The sequence below is a fragment of the Chenopodium album genome, chromosome 17, assembly GCF_948465745.1.
Source record: "Chenopodium album chromosome 17, dcCheAlbu1.1, whole genome shotgun sequence".
NCBI classification, from domain to species: Eukaryota; Viridiplantae; Streptophyta; class Magnoliopsida; order Caryophyllales; family Amaranthaceae; genus Chenopodium; species Chenopodium album.
Window position 1 is genome coordinate 42,656,546 of NC_137850.1, and position 25,446 is coordinate 42,681,991.

General features: G+C 34.0%; 3 protein-coding genes across 3 annotated transcripts; 1 reads left to right on the top strand and 2 right to left on the bottom strand.

The window, feature by feature from the left end:
* Window positions 1-3,533: 3,533 nt before the first annotated feature.
* On the bottom strand, window positions 3,534-4,484 carry LOC145589041 (F-box/kelch-repeat protein At3g23880-like). The gene has a single exon (XM_081645615.1). It carries the CDS (start codon window positions 4,482-4,484, stop codon window positions 3,534-3,536), a length of 951 nt encoding a protein of 316 aa, XP_081501741.1.
* A 5,306-nt stretch (window positions 4,485-9,790) lies between these two features.
* LOC145589042 (putative F-box/kelch-repeat protein At1g12870) lies at window positions 9,791-11,004 on the bottom strand. Its single transcript, XM_081645616.1, has 2 exons — window positions 10,476-11,004; window positions 9,791-10,308 (listed from the first exon to the last, which is right to left on the bottom strand). The coding sequence occupies exons 1-2, from the start codon at window positions 11,002-11,004 to the stop codon at window positions 9,791-9,793; spliced, it is 1,047 nt and encodes a 348-aa protein (XP_081501742.1).
* A 3,689-nt stretch (window positions 11,005-14,693) lies between these two features.
* Window positions 14,694-24,110, top strand: LOC145589043 (uncharacterized). Its single transcript, XM_081645617.1, has 6 exons — window positions 14,694-14,898; window positions 17,952-18,017; window positions 18,606-19,144; window positions 19,188-20,309; window positions 20,707-20,983; window positions 23,560-24,110. The coding sequence occupies exons 1-6, from the start codon at window positions 14,694-14,696 to the stop codon at window positions 24,108-24,110; spliced, it is 2,760 nt and encodes a 919-aa protein (XP_081501743.1).
* The last annotated feature ends 1,336 nt before the right edge of the window (window positions 24,111-25,446 follow it).

The following is a 25,446-nucleotide window of genomic DNA, read 5'->3' on the forward strand; positions in this document are numbered from 1 at the left end:
TGATAAAATTTAAACACGTACTAATAATTTAGAGGGTACGAGGAAGGGAATTTCAATGACATTAATAACAAATACTAGTTATTCAAAGTGATTTCGCAGGTATAAATTAAATGAACTGCCTCAGTTATTTATGATTTTTTTGTGTTGATTATGTGCTACAACACAACTAAAAAAACATGAGTTTATCTATTTTGAGAAAGACTAATCTATCTTTTGGTTACATTATTTTTTGTTAATAACAAGAACTACAAAAAGTCATTAGCAAGAACGACAATTTAGTTAAAAAAAATGATCTTAAGTGACAATTTAACACAAAAATTAATTGAAGAGACATTTGCACCAACAAATCTATAGTATAATTTTCCAAGGAAAAAAAAAAAAAGCCCTCCTTAAAATGCCTTATTTATTTTAATTATTTTTTCCCTTTTAAAGTTTTTAAATAAATATTATATCTCTTATTATTTCTCTAATTCCATAATTACCCAATTTTTTTTCCAACCCCAATTTTCATTTTTTTAATAAGGGGTTGGAAAAATTAAGTGAAAATATATAAACCCTTTTTTCCTCCAAATTTTTAATCCTTAAAAAGGGGTCGGCACTTTAAATGAAAAATTAACAAGAGAATTTAATTTAAAATACAACAACGAAAATAAAATTAAAATCAGCATTTCTGATAATACAATATTGTAACCGATTTATATGTTATATTTGATCATATTTTATTGTGTTTTTTCCATTGTCTTACTCTTTTAGAGCTATTGTTTTTTAAATTTCAATATTGCTCTCCTTGGTATGTTTTATTATGTTTTTGTAGGAAATGGCTCAGTTTGCTAGTTGTTAGCTTTGATGGTGGTTTGATTTTCTAGAGAAAGTGTTTAGTGTGCAATGGGAGGCGTGGCATCCTACTCCACAACCTGCTTGTGACAATTTTTTCGCAGCCACAACCTGCTTGTGGTCGTTCTTTTAACAATGTGTTTAGAGTCCTAATAAGATAGAATTTTCTAGTTTTTTATAAGGATATAAATAGGTTAATAAGAAGATAAATCAATAAGATTTTTCATATTTTTATTATTTTGAGCTTTTGCGTTATTTTAGTTTTACGTGCATTATTTTGCTCTCCTTTATTATTCAAGTTTTGTTCATTGAACATTTACTTTCAAGCTTCTAGTAATTCAATTCAAGAATTTATTTCCTCTCCTTTATTCTCCTATTATTATTGTTATTATGTTTTCTCTTATTGTTTATTTTATTTATTTAATTATCGTGTTTGAGTAGTTTCATAATCTAGGGTTGGGTTAAACCTTAATATGGATTGATGTGTTAATTGATTCCCAATTCCCATTTTTATTAATTTATAATTCTTCTTCATTAGGGCTGATTTTATTATCAATAAACGACTAGGAATAGTGTAATTGAATGTGATTAGGTTTGCAACGAGAGTTGATTCATCTTAATTGATTTTAGAACCCTAATCAAAAGTAAGAGCCTTTATGCATTAGGATAGCTAATTTTTCTTACTAGGACTTATAGGGTGTCGTTCTCAATGTCTTTAATATGTATGATTCCATGACAACAGGTATGATTGCTTATTAGGGAAGCCACTTGTTAATTGAAAGAAACACTTGGTATTGTTATAGGGAGAACCCGTCTTGTAGAATGGTGCATCGATTTGTATTAGTGGGTATACATATTCCTAGATGTCTTTAGCTCTTGGGCTATTCTTGATTATTTTCTTGCTAGAATTCAGTTTAGTATTATTTCATATATTTGTTTGGTTACTTGCTTAGCTTTAATTCAAGTCAATTTGATTAGTTTGAAATTTTGATTCAGTTAGTCTCTTGGGATTCGACCCTTACTTGCTCAGCTACATAGTAGAGATAGTCCTGTTATTTTAATAGGTACGCGACACACCTATCAATTTGCAAGTAGCTATTATAAAAAATAGATATATTTAGCCAAATGTTGCATGGGATTATTTTTATTAAGGGAAGTGTAGAATGAGAATAATTTTTTCTTAATAAACTATCGCCGAAATTATTTTACCAAGTTGTCATTAGGGGTCAATTTTTTCTTAATAAACTATCGCCGAAATTATTTTACCAAGTTGTCATTAGGGGTCAATTTTTTACCAATAATCCGACCAATTGACCAAATCTAGAGTGTATTCTATTAACGTGTTTTTAGGTTATCTAGCCTTAATTGAAATCATTTGAACTTGCTGAAATTATAAATAGACACGAGAGAAGGGAAATAATAACATAACTAACTTGTAATCAATACATACGTATATTGCAAAACTTAACTAAAAGTAAGTAACATGAGCTTATCATCATAATCTATCATGCCTTACATTAACCCACTAAACCCAACCACTAATATTATGACTCCACTAACACAAACTAATTACTAAGGAGTTAACTAATCACCAACAATTTGAAGCAAGTATTCCAACGGAACTAACATGAAATCATTAAGTTTTGAACTAGCCTAATTAAATACGTACATTGAGCTAATGGGAAATTTTTAAGGACTCATGGAATTAAGGATGGAGTTAAATATCTCTCTTCTTTAAGTAGGGAAAAAGAAGGCTTAAAATCTCTTCAGCACCAATTTTTACAATAGCTGGGCCGCTTGCAAATTTAGCCCTAGTAAATAAAGGTGTACTTAAGGCTAAGCTATTTAAAATCAGCATCATTAAGTTATTTAAATGTCCGTTAATTAACTAAATCCATCCCTTGCATCCAAAATAAAGTTAAAATAAATTCATCCTAGTAAATAAAGGTGTACTTAAGGCTAAGCTTAATATAAGGAACATAAATGTAGTAGACCAGGGCCCATTTCTTTTAGAACCCAATTTAAAAATTAAAACAGGGCCTCCAAAATGTTTAAGACAGCCCTACTAGTTGTATATGCAAAGAAAATACTATGAAGTATATGGTCATACTTTTTTTTTTAAATCAGTATTGGTCATACTTTATTACATTAAAACAGGGCCTTTATGTGGGCTTGTTTGGCATCAGTTTTGGTTTTCAATTTCCTGTTTTTTTAAAAACCAAAAACCAAAAACAGGTAACAAGAAAAAGGAGTTTCCACTTTTTTGTTGTCAGTTTTCATAATTATCATAATTTTAATAAGTTTATATGATTTGATTCATTATGGGACTTATATCATATACTTTTAGAGAACAAAAAAACCAAAAAACAGAAAACCACAACAATGCCAAACGTATGTATTTGGTTTTATGAAAGAAAAATTCAGATAGGTATTAAAATCTGCTTAAAACAAGATAATCAAAGTATTACAACCGATTTCTCAATAAGTTTCACACACCTAAATAGAGAAATTATTCAAATTACATAAAAATAAAAGTAAATGTAGAACTCTGTTTATGGAGCGTAAATTGTTTAGAGAACTCCCAAAGCTAATGATAAGTCTATAAAACTAGCATATAATTAGCATACAACCATTGAGGACTTAACCATCTGCAGAATATTACAATGATACATATAATTGTATGCTTGATACCTCGGCTCTTAAGCATTTTCTTCAACTCTTTCTCCAGTCTCGCGGTCATCTTCATTCACCACACGCGCAGATATCCCAGAAGGCGAAATGAGACTCTCAGTATAGTCCCACACGTCTGCTATAGCTCTGTGATAGACATGTCCTCTTCTATGACGTTGCCAAATTACGGTAACCTCTACATATTCTGCCTGACTAAGATCAAGTAGCATAAGCTGGTTTAAGTGTCGACTTACCAAACATTTTCCAGACTCAAATATGTAAAGCAAAATTACGCCTTTGATATTGATTGAGAACGATTTCTCCCAAGATTGCTCGTCACCATTATTCTTTAAAGTCCAAACATCAGAAACATGCTTAGTACGTCGTCTTCTACCAATTACAACAGAATTGCAACACAATGACAAACACCCTTTTCTCTCGAATACCTTAGCATCAAAATACCCAGTAAGCAAATTTCCCAATGGGACTTTTGTCAATAGTCCACTAACTAAGTTCAACCCAACGATATGACTTTCCTGATCCTCAGATTCTCTTCTGACTATCGGAGACCAATAAATAGTATCATCAACTAACACTGAGTAATAACGTCGATCTATACAAATGAACCCTTTCTCTTCTATGCAAGACGTTTCTTTCCATTCCCCGGTTTTCAGTGAATAAACACTAACACGACACACACCCTCCTCAGAATGTACTAAACACCCTATCTTATAGTCATCAATAGAAGATATGTAACCAAATCCGACACCGGCAACATCATCATTTAGCACATAATTAAATTCAGGACCACCAGCATTGTGGTATTGTTTTGTTACAGGGTTCCACAGAGTAAATTCAAAAACATCGCTATCAAACATGCACAAAAGACCATTACAAGAACCCACGACACGAGCCCGACGAGTATACCTCGGGTCATTGTTATTAGAATACTTATCATCTAAGGTGACAAATTCTTTCATATCGTAGCGTTCATCAAAGGATAAATAAGAGCCGCGATTTCGAAAACTGTAAAGCTCCTTATAAATGAGGGATTTGGTGTTGGACAATGAAGAAAATTTGAGGTAGGTGGGTTTTTGCGAATCTGTTACTTGAAATTGTAGAAAGCCAAAATTTTGACACACATTTGAAGCGGGTTAAGGGTTTTACCGGAAGTCTAGGCAGAATCATCTCTACTATTACATCATCCGGAAGAGTTGGTAATTCGGATTCCGATTTCGCTGTTGTTTGCTCCATTTTTTTCGCTGATTTTTCTACCTCTTGCATTTGATCAACACCTGAAATTGATGAATATGAAATTGAAAAGAGGAATTGGGTTAGATTAAAAAAATAATAATAATAATAACAATTTAATTCAATGATAGTTTAGATAAAAATGGGGATGAATTTCAGATCTGATTAAGTTACCTGAAGGTTGAAACAATTGCGCAGAAAATTTAGAGCCTTGGATCAGATTGGGGCTATGGAAGGAGGCTGTAAAGATTGAAATGAGACAACTGAGTGTGTAAGAAGATAAAAGAAGAGTATATATATAGTAGACCAAGAGCCCAAGATATGAGAGTGTCTCTAACCTAAAATATCTTTATGGATAAAGAAAATTAGTTACGGTCTTAATTACGCGTAGATAAAAATGTGAAAATTGTTATTAAATTCGCGATGGTATCTTCCTCTTAAATCAATAATGATACTCCCACAATCCCCAAATTAGATTTGTCTAAATTGATGGCAAATCTTCAACCAAACCTAGCTATGATCTTCTTAATTTTTCCGTAATATAGAAGATCGATTAAGTAGGGAAACAAAAAAATTGTTTTGTATATAACGTAATCTACTTTATTTATTAAGCTAGAAATAAATAGTTTATCAAAATAGTGGCGAAGATTTTTAAATGCTTGTGACGAAGATTTGAATAGCACGAAATATTTTTAAACCATTAAGAAATACATTCCAACTTTTTAAAAAAAATGATACTACAATTTTCTTTAAAAATAAATGTCAATTTCAAAAAACAAAATTTTTGGCATTAGTAATAACAATCTCTAACAAGATTGTAACACCACCCTCAAAATTCTTACGAATAAAAAAGTTATTATCAAATATTTAAACATGAATACATGATAGACTATGTCTCATATATTTTCAAGTGGATAATAATATTTTATGAAGATTTAATATGAGAACATCAATCTTTTCAGAATGAAAAAAGTCATCTGCTTTTACATTTAACTCAATTTCATCATTTTGTTTCCCTCTTTATTTTATTAATTATTATTTTTTTTCTTCTACTCTACTAGCTTTAATTTTTATAATTAGACACATTAAATAGATGCTTATTTTTTTCTTCATTTATTTTTTTGGACAGAAAAAATAGATGCTTCCTAAAATCATAGGTCCAAAACATATTAATAATGATGAGCTTACCGGCGGCTTGCAAATTGACACTCATATACTCCATTCGTGTTTTAGTAAGTGTTACACTTATTAAATACGAGTTCGTTAGTTTTATTAAGTGTTACACTTCCTTTTTTAAGCAAAAAGCTATATTTAAATATAATCTCTCTCATCTCACGGTCCCACCCAAACCCAACAGTACTTTTTTTTATTAAATACGACTGTGTTAGTTTTATTTCTTTTCTCTTACATCCATTACTTTTCAATAAACTATTAACCTCACTATCTTTCTTCTTTAATTTTTAATACTCCAACTACCTTTTATTTTATTTAAGTCAATTATATTGCCTAAAACTATGTGCCGATCAAAATATAACACTTATTAAAACACGAAGGGAGTAGTAGTACATATGATATTCTCGTTTTATTACAGCTTTGATAATGAAGATTTAGGTGAATAAATTTATGGTGATACATTCTACAATTAGAATCAGGAGTCTGTTATTTAGACTAAGCCCAAAAAAAAGCACACAATTCTAAAAACAAATTGTTAGCATTATATTAGGCCAAGAACCAAGTGACAGACAACCAGCTGGCTAAGAATGCTAGAGATACTCTAAATATTTTGAACCAGCGTTGTATTATACTAGTTTCTCCAAATATATGTATTAATAGTTTAGCTAGTGACATTGCTAATCTAAATAGGGGTGATAACCCTCAGGATGTAACTTTGCCGTAATTGTTTTACCCTTTCTCATAAAATAAATAAATAAATAAATCTAATATATATAAATAAAGTAGGCATTTTTCGGAAGCATTGGACGCGCCACATAAGAAAAGGTATTATTTTGATCAATGAAATTTTAGATTAATAATTTATTTTAGAATTAAAAAAATTCACTCGCCACCTAAGAAAAAGTGATGAATAAGATTTAAGAATTTTGCCACCTAGGTAAAAATAACGAATAGTGAACAATTAAAATTTAAATTATTTATAAAACTAATAATTATCTTTTTTACATATATGGATGTAAATATTTAATCGTAAATATCTTTAATCTCTCCCTAGCAAATATTATAAAAATTAGATATTAAAAATGTACTCATCGAAACGAATAAAACTAAATCTCATATCACTATGTTTTTCCTTATATACAAAGAGAAATTTAGAAAATTCCCCCTAATTTTTTTAATAGTTAAAAGATTTTAGATGAGACTAACATTTTGAAACAAAACGAGTATATAAAAAAACGCATTTGCAAAGGACTTATTTTAATCAATAAATAAAATTATTTGTCATTTATTTTATATTAAGCAAAATTAAAGAATAAGGTTTGGCATTTTAAATTCAAGCGCCACGTAAAATAAATAAACCTACGAAAGATAACTTTAGTGTTAAAATTAAAAAAAATATATCTTATGATATTAGGAATTATATTCAAATATCCGATGAATGATCTTCATATAAAAAAATTCTTAAATTAATTAAAAAGATTTACTAGAACCGTGCATCGCACGGGCTTTTATCTAGTAAATAAATAAATTAGGCCAAGAAGCTAAGCTGATGTTTTCATGAATCATTTAGAAACTATGGAACCAAACATGGTTGTTTCGGGTGAAAACAATGGGACATACGGACAAGTCCTTTTAGTGGGCTGAAGGCTAAACTCGGTCCAAGTGGTGGATGGGCCGAGGGTTTCCTGCATAGCAAACACACATAAACTTGCCTCGGGGTTGTGCCGAGGAAGGCCCCTCCGATGCCAAAGTTAGTGCAGTGTTTAGAGAGAGAGGGCTATGCAAGAGTATTAATTGTTTGAGCCTTGAAGTGAATGAATGTAAAGAGAGAGGAGTGATGGCTTTTATACTTTAGCTTAATGGGAGAATTGGGCCTACTAAGTGGGCTTGCCACGTTGACTGGGTCTTTTACTAGACTTGGCATGGATTGGAGAGTTGAACTTTTAACCTTAGGCTTCATAATTGAATCATTTATGGGCTGGCCCGCCGAGGAAGCCCCTCCGATGCCAAAGTTAGTGCAGTGTTTAGAGAGAGAGGGCTATGCAAAAGTATTAATTGCTTGAGCCTTGAAGTGAATGAATGTAAAGAGAGAGGAGTGCTGGCTTTTATACCTTAGTTTAATGGGAGAATTGGGCCTAAGTGGGCTTGCCACGTTGACTGGGCCTTTGACTAGACTTGGCATGGATTGGAGAGTTGAACTTTTAACCTTAGGCTTTATAATTGAATCATTTGTCTCATAGTATCCACACAAACCTACTACTACTTTTTTTTATATTATTATTATTATTATTTTAGTCTCACATTCATTACTTTATAATAAACTATTAACTACATTATCTTTCTTTTATAATTTTTTAATACACCAACTAACTACCCCACTCACCTCTTATTTTAATTTAATTCAATTAAATTGCCTAAAACTATGTGCCCGTCAAAGTATAACACTTATTAAAACACGGAGAAAGTAAATAAGTTTTGCGCCTAATAAAACATAGAAATTATTCAAATTAAAGCTAAATAATAAACCTATGACCAAAAACAAGTTGGTGCAATTAGCATACAATTGAGAACATATAGTGCTGTCAAATTTCAAACCGAAACCGTTTAACTGCGCGAAACCAACCGACCCAAATGAGAACCGAACCGATTAAAAACCGATTTTGTAAAACCGAAAACCGCGCGACCCGAACCGTATTTAAGTAAAACCGAAATCGAACCGATCCGAATAATGTCAAACCGTATAAGAACCGAACCCGTTAACAAACCGAACCAGTTTTAAACCGAATTAAAATCAAACCGAACCGAAAAAGAACCGAACCGTTTCTAACCCGAAACCGTTTCCAACCCGAAACCGTTTGAACCGAGGTAAAAACCGTTTACACCGAACCGTTAACAAAGTGAAACCCGTTTGCACTGAACCGTTAATAAACCGAGCTGTCTATAAATCAAACTGTAATTTTGATCTCACAATAACTCATCAAATCATGATTATGACACATCAATTAGATGATTGAATAAGAAGCAGCTAACAATGTGATAGTAAAACAATAATAATTCATTAATACACTAAACTTTTATAATCTACGTTACTTCGTAATAAACTAGTAACATCAGTATGACTAAACTTGAAAATAACATGATATGTATTTTTAAAATCGATGAGAATTTGTATATAATATACTGCCTAATGCCTAAATATGAAGTGATGAAGTCTCGGCTTGATATAAAACTTGCTAACGAGCAAAAGGTTAGTTAGCAAGTACTATGAAATTTCAAACCAAAATTGTTTAACTGCCCGAATCCAAACGACCCGATTAAAAACCGACTTTTTGAAATAAAAAACCGTTCTGAACCATAATTTAGTAAACGTGAAATGGAACTAATCCAAATAACGTTAAATCGTATAAAAGGCGAACCCGTCAACAAACCGAACCAAAATAAAACTAAAGTAAAAAAGAACCGAACCGTTTCTAACTCGAAACCGTTTCCAACCCGAAACTGTTTGAACCGGTATAAAAACCGTTTACACCGAACCGTTAACAAACCGCAACCCGACTGTACCGAACCGTTTACTTCCCGAACCGTTTACAACCCGAACCGAATTAAAACCGCTCAAGAATAAACCGAAACCGAATCGAACCGATAACTATTTAAACCGAACTGAAACCGACCCGCATACATTTAAACCGATTTCAAACCGACCCGATTTAATACCGAACCGAATCCGAACTGTCAAACTGTTTTGACAATGCTAAGAACATACAATACCACCCGAATATTACAATGATACATATAATTGTATGCTTGATGCCTCGGCTCCTAAGCATTTTCTTCAACTCTTTCTCCAGTCTTGCCGTCATCTTCATTCACCACACGCAAATATACCACAAGGCGAAATGAGACTCTCTGTATAGTTCCAGACGTCTGCTATAGCTTTGTGATAGAAATTTGACAAATTTCCTCTTGATCTTTTGCGTCGCTGCCAAATAGCCGCAACTTCTCCATCACCTTCAGTCGATGAACTCGATGTTGCCTCATTAGGATCAAGTAGCATAAGCTGGTTTGAGTTTCGAGTTACCAAACATTTTCCCGTCTCAAATATGTAAAGTAAAGTCAAGCCTTTGATATTGATTGAGAACGATTTTTCCCAAGAATTTCCGTCACCATTATTCTTTAAAGTCCAAACATCATAAACTCGTGTAGTATGTCGTCTACCATGATCATACATGGTACAACACAATGACAAACTCCCTTTTATCTCGAATACTTTAGCATCGAAATTCCTAGTAAGTAAATTCGGCAATTGGACTTTTGTCAATAGTCCACTGACTAAGTTCAACCCAACGATGTGACTTTTCTCATCCCTATAAACTCTAGCTTCTGGAGGTCAGGCCAGTATATAATATCATCAACTAAGGCCGAATAATAACATCGATCTATAGGTACGTATTCTTTTGCCTCTAAACAAGCCGTTTCTTTCCACTCCCTAGTTTTTAGTGAATAAACATGAACATGACACACCCCCTCATCAGAATGTACTAAACAACCTATCTTATAGTCATCAATAGAAGATATGTAACCAAATCCGACACTGGTAACATCATCATTTGGCACATAATTAAGTTCAAGCCCACCAGCAAGGTGGTAATGATTCGTTACAGGGTTCCACAGAACAAACTCAAACAAATCGCTATCAAACAAGCACAAAACACCATTACAAGAGCCCACAATACGAGTAGCCCGAGGAATAGGTCCATACCTCGGGCCATTATATCTGTCCTCTAAGTTGACAAATTCTTTCATATTGTAGCATTCATCAAAGGATAAAAAGCGGCCGTTATGCATTCGGTAACAATTAATCTCTTTATAAATGAGGGATTTAGTGTTGGATAATGATGAAATATTGAGGTGGGTTTTTGCGAATTTGTTGCTTGAAAGTGTAGTAAGCCAAAATTTTGATACACATTTGAAGCGGATTGAGGGTTTTACCGGAAGTCTAGGTAGAATCATCTCTACTATTACATCATCCGGAAGAGTTGGTGTTTCGGATTCTGATTTTGCTGTTGTTTGCTCCATTTTTTTCGCTGATTTTTTTACTTCTTGCATTGAATTGAAACCTGAAATTGATGAATTAGAATTGGGTCAGGATTAAAATAATTAAGAAACAAAAAATAAAATAAAATTGAACGTGTTTTGATATGATAGTTGAGATTAAAATGGTGATGAATTTGCGATCGGATTAAATTACCTGAAGTTTTTGTAAGAATTGCGCAATAAGTTTAGAGCCTTGGATTGGATGAGGGTTTTGGAAAGAGGCGTGAAATATGGAAGTGAGAAAATAGAGTATGTAAGAAGTCAAGAGAAGACTATGTATAATAAACTAATCTATCTATCAATCAATTAACCTATACTAAAAGCGAATCTAAGATGACACTTGTCACAATGTCATTAATAATTTTCCCTCCTTTTTGCACTTTCCTTTTTATTTTTTTTTATTTTTTTGCCAAATTTTAATGACTTCCATTTTATAAGCTACAATAATACTTATTTCTATTTTGACAACGTATCTAATCCAATCATACTCAATTAATATACGTAGTATTTTTTTTTTTAACATATATTCTATATACTATTAATAATACTTATTTCAAGGTGGAGCCCTGAGCTTGCAGAAGCTGGTGCTGCTGCTTATGGCATCCAACTGGCGAGGAGGTTTGGCTTCGACCATGTGGTCCTTGAAAGTGATGCTCAGAGAGTGGTCTCGGCAATTCGTGGAAGGCAACAGGGAGTTGCTCCTATTTTCTTATTCTATGAAGATGTGTTTCTTTCCAGTTCTTTGTTTATTTCCTTTAGTTGCTCTCATGTTAAGCGTAGCGGGAATGTTCTTGCTCACAATGTGGCCCGTTGGGATACTTATAACTCATCGGAACGTATTTGTATGTCCTCCTTTCCCCAAAGTTTAATAACTTTGGCGGAAATTGATCTATTATAATAAAATCCCGCTTGCTTGTTTTCATAAAAAAAAAAAAAAATACATCCTTGTTTTTTTAGTTACACAGACAATGTTGTGCACAAGAATTCTCACATCCTTGAAGCTTCCATCTGTACTGTTTATTTGTTTATCTGAAGCAAAAGGACCAAACTTGCTACAAAATTCATCAGTGTCATTGCATTGCCAATGAGGCACAACTACAAAAGCCCCATCAATGGAATTTTTTTTAAGTGTTGAACAAAAATCAGCACCCTTGTAGGGCTCTATGCCGCTACTTATGGAAGTATCCGAGTATGGATATGGATTACATGCCTTTGCTATAATCTCATCAGAGTTAAATTCATAGTCACGAGCATTAGCCTGCATCTGAGATGTGATTTTAACTTTATCAAAGTACTTTGGACTTGTTTTCGAGTTCAAACTCCGCACCTCACCTTGAATGGCCCTGTTCTTTAGACTAGCTTTCTTTGGATGTTAAGAACGATTAGGATTTGCTCATCCTGCAGCAGAGTTGGCTGATTATCACTTGAGCCTGAATCACTAGAATCAGGCTGACGGGAAGGCAGCATGGTGCTACCCAACAAACACAGCATTTTCTCCCCACCATTTTTTCTTGATTCAGCATATACCCCTTGGAGACTAATAAGAAGCTGAGAATGTTGGCTCCACATGGAAAATTCTGGGCCTTTAAGCACTCGTTCACTCATAGTTGCCAAAGGGAGACTAGAGGTAATCACAAAATAAAGATAGCCATTGACAGCTACAGTCCTTTTAGACCGATGAGCACTGCTAACATCAGTCAATTTGAAAGATACAAGCTTATACGGCGGCATCAAACGAGAAGCGTTGTATAGTTCATAATCATAACTAGATGACATTCTCGGTGGTCTATCATCAAATGGCAACAAAGGTGCATTAGTTCCTTCTTGCTCCCAATCTCCATTATTAAAGAAAATCTCATTCTTAATCCTATCAATTACATTGTCATCAATTTTCAGTTCAGTAGCAGAACATATGACTTTAGAACATGCTTTTTTCACTTCATCTAAACGATCATATTGGGGGGCTCTTCTAACAGCATCATCTTCCATTTCAGATTCGGCGTCCACGAAATCCAAATCAAATTCGCAACTCGTAAACCCAATCAACAGAAACACTAACAACAAAACATGTAGAGTCCAAATTGGCAAAACCCTCATGATCAACAACTCAATTCATACAAATTAACCAAAATAGAAATAAACCCACTTCAGAAAATGCAATTAACCCCTAATCTTGCAAAACCCAGTTGCTCAAATCCACAAATTCACATGATTATAAAGTCTCCCTAATCATCAGTTGCAGTAAAAGTACTAATTTCAAGGGTTTAGTCAAACACTAGAAAGTAAGATCTTGATTCCTAGCTACCAAAGTATCTAATTCAACTAACTAAGCAATGATCAAATATCATAAATCATACTAAATACAGTAAATTTGAGCATAAATTAGAGTAAAACTGACCTTAAACAAGGTATCTGAATCCGAAAATCAAGGGGTCGAACAGTTGGATTCAACTATGATTTTGTAATTGAAGGTGAATCAAGTATAAAGTGTAAAGTATGGAGATTTAGTGAATAGGTTGGAGGAAAGAATGTTGGAGAAGCGCATGGGAGTGAGTGAAGTTGAAGAAAGCTGAAAGAAGACGATGGCGTAACAACTACAATTATTTTTTGGTCTGATTTTGGAGTTTGGACACAATGACACATCATTCAGTAAACGTTGATAGTTGACTTTGTTCCTCACACCAAGTCTTGTAAAAAAAAAAAAAAAAACACTTTGTTTTTTATAAAAAAAAAATAAAAAAATTAATAATAATAAAAGTTTGACATCTTTTTGTACGTGGCTACATGGTGTGGCCAGCTTATAACGGGCCCAAAAAAATAATGGACCTTGAGTAAAAAAATAAAAGTTTACCTGAGTAACAACTTGCTACTACGGAGTAATAAAGTAATAAAGAGTAGTGATAAAATGAACGGAGTATGTACGTATTAGTGATGGTGGAATCCAAGTCAACAAGATAATTAACTGGGTAATCTGGATAACTTAATCAAGTATAACTTTAAGTAATGATAAATTGTTAGCTAAATTTGGTATACAATTCTCATGTTTTAACTCGCTCTGACTAGATCAGGCCAAATTATACAAATAGTAGAAAAAGCCTCAAGTACGAGGAAAAAATTATACGAGTATTGAATAACCTGGATAAATTAATCTAGTACGGAGTATAACTTAACCAATCGCTTACGTGCCTGTATATGTGGTATTCAATTCGGACGCTTCAACTCTAATCTTGTAACTGCTTAAGTTCATCCAAGGCTTGACCAAGGCCTACCTTTGCTTAGCTTCAAGAGTAAACGCATGTTAAATTAATTAGTTATAAAAAGTTTAAAAGCCATCATGTAGAGCATGTTAATTATTCAGTGGCACACAAATATTGAAATATACTTAGAAATTAATTTTCAAAGCATGCATTATTATGAATTATGATGGATGAGGAACAGCTACTGCACGTCTAGCTGTTTAATTTGATTATGTTGAAATGGATGTGGAAACCACGTCTACTGTTTGATTAAATATTCTACATTAACATATCTGGCCTTATTATAAATGGTTGATCCAATTCGATCCACTAATTAACTTCATTCAATCAATCTTTGATATAACAAGCTAGAACAAAAAGAAAATGAGTCAAGTCACAAAGTGTATGGTGGTGTTATTGATAGCCGTGGTAATAATGCAGCCAATGCTTGTGACGGCCTTTGCCGACGGTATTAGCTGTGCGTTTAGTGGTATATTTGGTGGTCGAGCTTGCCAGAGGGATCCACCACCACAACAAGTAATAGTACAGCAACAACAAGTGGTACCAGTAGTATATGATCCATATGGTCCTCAAGTTTATCCAGGCGAAGTAGTTTATCCAGGCGGAGTTTATCCAGCAGGTGCTCAAGTGCGTGTTGGACAACCATAATTGTATTGCTGCCGTTTTCTTTTCTCTTAAATTTATATTGGAAACTTTCATTTTATATTTGATGTAATATTGTTTACATGTTTCTTGTTTCTTAATTCTTATTTTCATTCAACATTATATATGTGTGTTACTTTTACTTACTATACAGCATATTACGGCAAGTGTACAATATGATTTCATTGATTACTATTTATTTTTTGTTAATTTATTTGATATTTGATGAATGATGACAAGATTATTATTTTTAAAATTAGCGTAAATTGATTGATATGTGGATTAATATTTTATTGAAACTAAGGAATCCAACGCAAACGATGTGTATAGCCAGTTCTTTAAGAAGAATTATTACTAATGGCCTTAAAGAAGTATAAAATTAATTAAAATCACACATCACGTGTATAAACACTAGTAATAAATAAAAGGATAATTTACACCACATGTCCTAGCTATGGACAATCTTCTTTAAACAATCCCAACTATATATCTATTAACTCATGACAATACCTACTTTGGGATGGCATTTCTTAAAGTCCCTAGCATATTATGACCCTACAAACAAGTAAAAATGTCACGTGTGTTGAATATTTAGCGGTCGTTTTACTTAATAATGATATAGTTTTAAGATGAAAAGAACACAGTACAACGACCTAAACATAGGGGGTGGAAGTTTAGAGAAGTGAAGGATTATTTATTTATTTTTTAACTAAGCCTAATAACGAAAACAGGACATGCATGCATAGTGCCACTATTAATCAGTCAAATTGGTTAAAAAATTTGATTGAGATTGTTTTGAGAAGGACTCCTCTAAGGTTAGGAGTGCGCATAATTGTTTAACGACAGTTAAGGCCTTTTAAAGAAGGTAAATCATAACTGGGACTGTTAGTGTCAAATTGTAAATAAAATAATGCTTTCCTGTTTCATAAAGTTCTTCACATGCATCACTACTACAAAAATAGGCGAAGAGACCCGTTAAAACATGCCTTAGAGACCCGTTTCTGACGGGTCTCTATCTCAGGGGTCTCTTTGGTAAAGAGACCCCTTCATTATGGGGGTCTGTTTCTAAAAACAAATAGATCCGTTAATAGAGATAAGGGGTCTGTTTGGTATGGTGTATAATTGATGCACTTTAAAGGGAAAGGACCCGTTATTTGCAATAGCAGGTCTGTTAAGGGGTGTCAAATAAACCACATATATTAAATAACGGGTCTGTTTGATCCTTTTTTTAAAAAAAAAAATAATAATTTTCATATTTATTAAAATTTAAATTTTCTACGCTAAAATAAATAGCTGATTTTTTTGGCAAATTACGAAATTACAATTTAACATCAATAATATTTCTTTTAAATAATCAGATTGGTATTATACAACATTTACAAAGCTACAGATCCAAATTTACAAGTATATAATTACAAAACAAAAAAATTGCAACTCTTTAGTTCAACAAGTTATACAAACACTGTACTGTCAAAAAAAAAAATATACAAACACAATTCCTAAACATACAACATACAGTATATAAGTTCTAACTAAATTCAATTGACATTAATCTTTCGATCCCACGCACCAAAGTTCTGCAGTCAACAAATTTGCAAATTGTGATTCTTTGATTACAAAATACTCAAGAAGACCACGCATAATTATGTCTTCCTTCCCATAGTTGAAAATTTTCGTCCACTATCTCCATCTATTTCATATACTGCAATAATCAAGAACAACCCAAACTAATAATCAAAATACCAGCCATAAGAAGAAATTGGACATAAAAATGGAGAATAAACTAAAATCCAAACCCAAACAGATAGATCTAAAAAAACATAAAGAGTTATCCACCCCAATTACCAAAATACCTTCATTTCTTTGAACAAATCACAAAAACAAAAAACCCAGAAACCTCCATCCTAACCGACATCAAGGCCAATTAAAAACGGCAAAAAAGCCGACCACGCACGATTTCAGGTTTGAATTCTGCAATTTTTCAAACAAAAAGAAGAACATAGACATCATTGTTGAATCCCAACATACGATTTAAGAGACGGAGAAAAATCACGAATGAGAGAGAAAACTATATACCTTAGAGCGTGATTTTCTTATGGAGATGGTAGGAGTTGCTTTAACAATGAGTGGAAATTTTCATAGCTTGAATAGAGAAAGTAAAAGGAAGATAGACGGCGGATTCGGAAGAGCTAGAAGATGAGGATTTTAATTTGGGGGTTGAGGTTAGGGTTTTGAGGAGAGAGAATGCCAAAATATATAGATGAGGAGTTTAGATGAGAACATAAAATGAATAAATAAAACAATAAGAGTAATAAGAAATGGAAAATAAGAGCAGAGCATGTGTTAAAGGATGAAGGAAGAGACCCGTTGAGTGCATAATAAGGTCCTTTATATCTCATATATTCTTAAGTGGTGGGCCCTAGGATATATAAGAGATCTGTTATATTAAATATTGGATCTGTTACATCAAAACAGACCCGTTCGTTAAATAACGGGTTTTTAATAAGCGGTATGTTTTCCAAGTTTTGTAGTAGTGCATGTGATCTCTAATGCTCTTATTTAGTTATTAAAATCTTAAATCACATATTTGTTTAAATTATACAAATGTAATCCGCACTACTTGTATATATTTAGAAAATTTGCATCCTAATGAATCTAATGAGATCCCATAAGATAATGACATAATCTATAGTACACCATATTATTCGAAAGCATGCATAATGCATTGAGCCATTGACTTGATCGACAAAACCAATGCACGTCTGTTTAATTTTGATTATGAAATGGATGTACGTAGAAACCACGTCTCTTTAATTATATCTAAATTAAATTATAAATATTCTACAACAGCTTGTACTAATTAATTTCAACCGATCATGGTAGTGCAGCCAACGCTTGTCACGGCCGTTCTCGACAATGGCATTGGCTGTTCGTCTGGTGGTTTATTTGGTGACTGAGGCCATCGGACACCATCACCACCACCTGTTATTATACAACAATCAAGTTATGGTTATGCCCATGGTTCTGTAGGTTATCCTACTGATCATAAATATGGTTTTGTAGTTTTTCCAGCTGATCATCAAGTGGTTGTTGCTTGTATTGCTGCCTTTTTTTTTTTCTGTTAAGATCTATATTCCAGTTTTTCGTTTTAATTACTTTTCATGTAATACTGTTTAATTACATGCATGTTTCTTGTTAACTTGTTTCTTATTTTCATCCAACATTATGTACTCGTACGTTATACGTACAGTAATTTAGTACGGAGGAGTACTAAATTAGCTACTCCGTGCAGAAGAGATTAGGGAAGCTTTATTTCAGATGCATCCTAATAAGGTGCCCGGACCCGACGGTATGCATGCCCTCTTTTTCCATAAATTTTGGGATATTATTGGTGGGGATGTAATTCGGTTTGTGAAGAGTTGGTGAAGGGGTAATGTGCTGTTGAATGATGTGAACTCAACTTGTATTGTGCTTATTCCAAAATGCAATGATCCTAAGAGTATAAAGGAATATCGACCCATTAGTTTATGTAATGTGCTTTACAAGATAATTTCGAAGACCTTTGCAAATAAACTAAAGCCTTTCCTTGAGTCGATTATTTCCATACAACAGAGTGCTTTTGTTCCGAAGAGATTAATTACTGATAATGCTCTTGTGGCTTTTGAGGTTTTTCATGCGATGAAGGTGAAGGGCAAGATGGGACGGCGGCTCTTAAGTTGGACATGAGCAAGGCTTATGATAGGGTCGAATGGTGCTTTTTGGAAAGGGTGATGTTAAAGTTTGGGTTCAAGATAGCTTGGGTGAATCGAATAATGCAATGTCTTTCCAGTGTTTCTTTCTCCTTCAAATATAATGGCAAGATCAAAGGCTCCCTCACTCCGTCCCGTGGACTAAGAAAAGGTGATCCCATTTCTCCGTACCTTTTTCTTTTATGTGCGGAAGCTTTTTCAACTCTTATTTCTAAGGCGGTGAATGATAAGCTTCTGAGTGGGGTTCGAATTTGTAGAGGGGCACCTAGAATATCTCACCTCTTTTTTGCTGATGATAGTATCGTGTTTGCTAAAGCAAATTTGCAAGAATGCTCTAAAATTGCTGATATAATCAGTACGTATGAAAGGGCATCGGGTCAGAAAGTTAATCTAAGCAAGACCGAAGTCGCGTTTAGAAAATGTGTGTCTTTGGACCAACGAAACTTGATTGTGGCAGCTCTTGGGATTCGAGAGGTAGTTCGACATGAAAAATATTTGGGTTTGCCGACTATAATAGGGAGATAAAAAAAAAGCCGTGTTTGCATGTCTAAAGGAGAGAATCTGGAAGAAGCGTCAAGGATGGAAGGAAAAATTGTTATCTCGCCCGGGGAAGGAAGTAATGATAAAAGCCGTGGCTCAAGCTATTCCCACATACATGATGAGTATTTTTAAAACCCCGGATGGTCTTATTGATGAAATCCACTCCATTTTAGCTCGATTTTGGTGGGGCTCGAACGGGGTGGATAGGAAAATGCATTGGCATAGTTGGGAGAAATTATGTCTTCCAAAGTCTATGGGGGGATTGGGATTCCGTGATTTGAAGTGCTTTAATCAAGCTTTGCTTGCAAAGCAATGTTGGAGGCTTTCTCAAGAAGGTAACCCCTTGCTACATGCTATTTTGAAGGCTCGATATTATAAAAATTCTGACTTTTTAGAGGCTCTAAGGGGCTTTGATTCGAGTTATAGTTGGAGAAGCATGTGGGGGGCAAAATCTCTTCTCCTTGATGGATTGAAATGGAGGGTTAGGAATGGGGTCTCAATTCGGGTATGGGAGGAATCTTGGGTTCGTGGTGAAGGACAGCTCTATGTACCAACCCCTCTGCCAAATCACAATCCGAACCTTCGTGTGTGTGAGCTGATTGATTTTAATGGAGGCTGCTGGGATGTTGGGGTGTTGGATGCTCATTTCAATGAGGGAGACAAGAGAGCCATTCTTGACATTCCTTTGTCTAGGAGGTGGCCGTGTGATATGAGGTATTGGTGGCCGACCAAGGATGGGTTATACTCGGTTAAATTAGGGTATTGGCTTGGTAGGCTTGGGCATTTGCGAACGTGGGAACTCTTCCGTGGGAGTGACAACACTGAGCTCTGGAAATATGTATGGAACTTGAAAGGACCCCCGAAGTTATGTCATTTTATTTGGAGAGCATGTATGGGGAGTTTGGGAGTGCTTGATGTTCTATACAAGCGCCACATTCGAACCAATAATCGCTGCACAATATGTAATGGGGGAGTGGAAACTGATATTCATGCACTTTTCTTCTGCAAGGCTGCCACAAAAATCTGGGAGAAAAGCAATTTTCTGGATTTATTGAATGATGCCACTAGTGGAAAAAAGTCTATTTGTAACGGGTTAATCGTAACGGACATGTTGTTGCCCGTTACAATAACATCATTCGTAACGGGCAAAATTAATGTCCGTTACAAAAAAATTTCAATCCGCGTAAAAAATGTGTATTTGTAACAGGCGGTAAGGTGTCCGTTACAAATAATTACTTATTCGTAACGGGCACCTTACTGCCCGTTACGAATAAATTTTTATTTGTAACGGACAATTACTGACAGTTACAAATAATAAGTTATTCGTAACGGACATTTTCTGTCCGTTACAAAAAGTAAAGTCAACACGAGATTGACCAACTTATTTGTAACTGACTTAAATTGTCCGTTACGATTAAATAACCCTCAAAATTAAACTTTTCAAGCCCTAAAAATTTTTCAATCCCCTTTTTTCATTTTCCCTCCCTCATACTCAGCTCGACTGTTCCCCATTGAAGCGCAATCTCATCTCCTTGAAGCCGGTCCTTTGTTTCTCCGTCGCCGGTCATTTGTTTCTCAGTCGCCGGTCTTCTGTTTCTCCGTCGCCGGGCCTCGTCTCTTCTCCCTTTCTCCTTCCAAGCTCCGGTGGCCGGCTCCTCGCCATTTCCGCCGTTTGCTCCGGTGGTTATCTCCGTTCGTTTTCTCAGGTGGTTTACTCCGGTCGTTTTCTCCGGTCTCCTTTGCAAGCTCTCTTCTCGAAACTCAAGAATCCAGGTATTTTTTTTTCTTTTTTCTTTTTTGAATTTGAATTTGAGCTTGAGTTTTTGATTTTGTTTTTATGAATTTGAGTGGATTTTTGGATAATTGATTTTTTTTATTTTTATTTTTATTTTATTTTATTTTTAAATCTGATTTTTGAGTGAAAATGAAGTCAACCCTAGGTCCCAGTATCTGATTTTCAGAGGATAAATGGATATTGAGTGAAAATAAAGAACTAGTTGAGAATTTCCTTAATTTATATTCTCTGGAAATTAATTGGGATATACCCAATTTCACATTTGGTTGCTGCATTTAGGATGTTTATAGCAAATGAATATGTACAATTGTAAAGTTAGATGCTGGCTTTTTACTCTTTTAAATTAGAACTGTAATTTTTTTCTTTTTTTTTTTTACTGATAAATAGATTGATGGGTGTTTATGGTGACTTATTTGATGGCTTGTAACTCTGTAAGTCTTCTTTTTGGTGTATGATGACAAATTCGACCTGGTACGCTACTCGAATTTAGTTCGGCCGGATAACTATTTTCAGTAATTTATTTACTTAACTCCAAATTTGATAGATGCTTATTTGATGGCTTGTAACATGTTTTTTTTTTTTCCTTGGCTGATGATGATTTTGACTCTTATAGTCAATAATCTGCCCAATTATTGAATACAGAGTATTATGGAGTAGTAATAATTCTCTTTCTTATCAAATCACATTTCTCTTTATGAAGTGCACTATTGTTGTGTATTCTGCTCATAAGCTATTTCACTGAAGTTCATTGCATTGGTCGTTCAGTTGCCCCCTCTGGCAACATTGTTTGGACAAATATCAGGCGAATGCTCATTTCCTCTTTGATAAGTATGGACACGAATCGTATCTTCATTGCACTTACCTTGTGGGCAGTATATCATATATTCAAAGGGGGTGGAATGCTAGAAAAAAGAGCCATTGAATAAATTGAAAAGTATATCATATAAATAAATTGAAAAGTATATCATATATGTGACCAACAAAAGCTTACAAGAATGAAGTTCATTGTTGCTTGTCTAATAGCCACAGTAGACATATTAGTTCATGCTAACATGAGCTGAAACAATTGGACTACGAGTCTAGGAAACAATAAAGAAAAAACCCAGTGAAACTCAGCATCAATAAACTACTTCCAGACCAGAGTAAACAGCAGTTAAAATGAAGACAATGAAAAATAACATTCACGAAAATCAGTTGATATCTTATTTCATCAGTAGTTTGCTTCAAAATATCTTTGCTGAACTAGTTGATAAATAAAGATTATAGCTTTAGGGAGAAGTTCTGCAGCTTTAAAATTGCTGTCTCTTTTAGTTCTGCAATTATTACCTTGTCTTCAAGTTGATTAATATTATCCATTATGAACTATTGTTTGTCTCAATTCCGATCAGTTCTGAAATTTCAGTTCCGATCAGTTCTGATCAGTTCTGAAATTTCAGATCCGATCAGTTCTGAAATTTCAGTTCTGATCACTTCTGATCAGTTCTGAAATTTCAGTTCCGATAACTTTCGATCAGTTCTGAAATTTCAGTTCCGATCAGTTCTTAAATTTCAGTTCCGATCAGTTCCGATCACTGAAATTTCAGTTCCGATCAGTTCTGAAATTTCAGTTCCGATCAGTTCTGAAATTTCAGTTCTGATCAGTTCTGAGATTTCAGTTTCATCCTAAATTAGGTGTGTTTTGATTTTGGTTGATGTACATTCAACCTACTGTTTTGATATCTTTTTTTTTCAATTCAGGTTCTGCCATATCTTATATATGTTTTTTTTTTAATAGTAAATGTTAACTTTTTATTGATTTCAACTCATAGAAATCAAAATATAAGTCAATTAAGGATGTTATGTGTTTTGTTTCTATATTATGAGTTTTATTTCTATAATTTGGTTCATCGCATTTATTCTAATGATTGTTTTTATTTTGTAACCACTTTCATATGGTTTTTTTTTTTCAATAGGATTTTTGTCCAAAGACCGCCCCATATGATGTTGACGAGTTGAATTTGGTTCGAGAACAATGGGCGCAATACTTTAGAAGTAAATATTTATTGAATGCTTAACTATTAGCTTAGGTAAAACAACGTAATATTTTTAGTGTTGTATATGTTGGATAAATTTATACAAGTTTTTATTTGTAATGTGTTACTACTTCAGTTTTTATATTACGTCGTATTAATTTTTACGAAAGATTGTTCGGTATAATTGCTTTTTACAGGAACATGTATATTATAACAGGTTTTAATTAATATATATTAATTATATATAAATACATGCTGTCGAAATTAAATAAAATGAAAATTTAATTTAATAATTATTTGTAACGGGCAGCAAAATTGTCAGTTACAAATAACCAGTTATTCGTAACGGGCACTTTTGTTGCCCGTTACAAATAAGTGTTAAATTATATACAATAAAACTCTATTCGTAAGGGACATTTAAGATGTCAGTTACGAATAATCACTTATTCGTAACTGACATTTTAAATGTCAGTTATTCGTAACGGACATCTGAAATGTCAGTTACGAATAGAGTTTTATTGGATTTGTAAAACTATGTGCAGATTATGTGACCTATAATGTGAAGGTTAGTAATCGTGCCCCTGCCCCTAGCACTACTGTATCTAATGCAAGATGGATCCCCCCTGCTGCCCCTGCTGTGAAAATAAACGTTGATGCACATATTGTGGAAGGGGTGAGTGCTAGCTTTGGAGTGGTTATTCGTGATGCTGCTGGAGGGCTTTTGGTGGCTGCGATAAAGAAGGTCATGGCGAGGTGGAGCCCTGAGCTTGCAGAAGCTGGTGCTGCTGCTTATGGCATCCAACTGGCGAGGAGGTTTGGCTTCGACCATGTGGTCCTTGAAAGTGATGCTCAGAGAGTGGTCTCGGCAATTCGTGGAAGGCAACAGGGAGCTGCTCCTATTTTCTTATTCTATGAAGATGTGTTTCTTTCCAGTTCTTTGTTTATTTCCTTTAGTTGCTCTCATGTTAAGCGTAGCGGGAATGTTCTTGCTCACAATGTGGCCCGTTGGGATACTTATAACTCATCGGAACGTATTTGTATGTCCTCCTTTCCCCAAAGTTTAATAAATTTGGCGGAAATTGATCTATTATAATAAAATCCCGCTTTGGCGGAAATAGAAAAATCATTTTGGTCGCGTAATTTGTATGAATCTTAAAATTATACACAACGTCTATACAAACAACTTAACAAAATTTTTTTATTATATTATACTCCCTCCGTTTTTTATAGACTAGAATTGGATTTGCACATTTGCCGAGACACAACTTTAATTATCAACATATTTTATTAGAGATTATTGAAAATTATGATTTTACATGTATGTATATATATATATATAAGCAGACATATGCCAAATCCAACAACATTTTATATGATCATATTTTTATTGTATATTGGTAAAATAAATTAAGTAAATGATGACACATGAATAGTGTAAAATATTTTAACTAACCATATATTGAAAACTTCAATCTAATTACTCTACACATTTTATGCAATAAAATTAAAATAAAAACTGCTACTACTCACTATAAATATATTTTTTAAAAGTTTATTACGGAATACTAAATATCCTAAAGTAATATAAAATCAACTAAATTTTCATTTAATGCCGGTCAAAGTGTGTCAACAAAAATATAAGGACGAATGTATATGAGTTCGTATACGGGTACTAAGGGTCTGTTCTCATACGTTGAAATTCAATCCAATTCAGTTCAGTTTAGTTCAGCTCCTAATTTCCTTCTCTTATACACTACTAGAAAATAGCTTAATTCCGAAGGACTTCTTCCGATGGACCCAATATTCCGTCGGAAAAAGGGAAATTTACGACGGATTTTTTTTCGTCGGAAATTTCCGACGAATTCATCGATTCCGTCGGCAATTTCCGACGGAATAAATATCCGTCGGAATTTTTGTATTTTTCGTCGGAAACTACCTTTTCCGACGGATTTATAGTCCGTCGTAAGTTTCCGACGGAATATTCCGTCGGAACATAATTTATTTTTTTTAAAAAAAACCATTTCCGCTACAAAACCCTAAACAAACTTGAGAAGCGCCTCTTTTCTCTTTTCCTCTCCACTCTCCACTCTCTCTCTTCTCCGTTCCTCTGCTTCTCTCTCCTCTCGTTCTCCTCTCTACTTCTCCCTCTTATCTTCTTCTCTCGATCTCCTCTCCTCCTCTCTGTCTTTCCTCTTCTCTCTGTTCTCTCTCCTCTCGTTCTCCCTCCTCTCGTTCTCCGTACTTTCCCCTCTTTCGACCACCACACCACGGCATCAACAACAACACAACCACCGTCATCAAACACCACGGCATCAACAACAACACAACCACCGTCATCAAACACCACCGTCATCAACGACCAACACACAAACGACATCAACCAACTACTTGAAAGGTTTTTTAGGCCAAATTCGGCCATGAAAAGTTTA

Bases quoted from the DNA above. Each gene is read 5' to 3' on its own strand.
- LOC145589041 (XM_081645615.1), bottom strand. From the start codon at position 4,484: ATGAAAGAATTTGTCACCTTAGATGATAAGTATTCTAATAACAATGAC.
- LOC145589042 (XM_081645616.1), bottom strand. From the start codon at position 11,004: ATGGAGCAAACAACAGCAAAATCAGAATCCGAAACACCAACTCTTCCG. The intron at 10,309-10,475 runs GTTGTTTAGTAC...CCTGACCTCCAG, and splicing joins TATTGATGACTATAAGATAG to AAGCTAGAGTTTATAGGGAT.
- LOC145589043 (XM_081645617.1), top strand. From the start codon at position 14,694: ATGCAGCCAATGCTTGTGACGGCCTTTGCCGACGGTATTAGCTGTGCG. The intron at 14,899-17,951 runs GTGCTCAAGTGC...ATGGTTCTGTAG, and splicing joins AGGCGGAGTTTATCCAGCAG to GTTATCCTACTGATCATAAA. The intron at 18,018-18,605 runs GTATTGCTGCCT...CATGCGATGAAG, and splicing joins TCATCAAGTGGTTGTTGCTT to GTGAAGGGCAAGATGGGACG.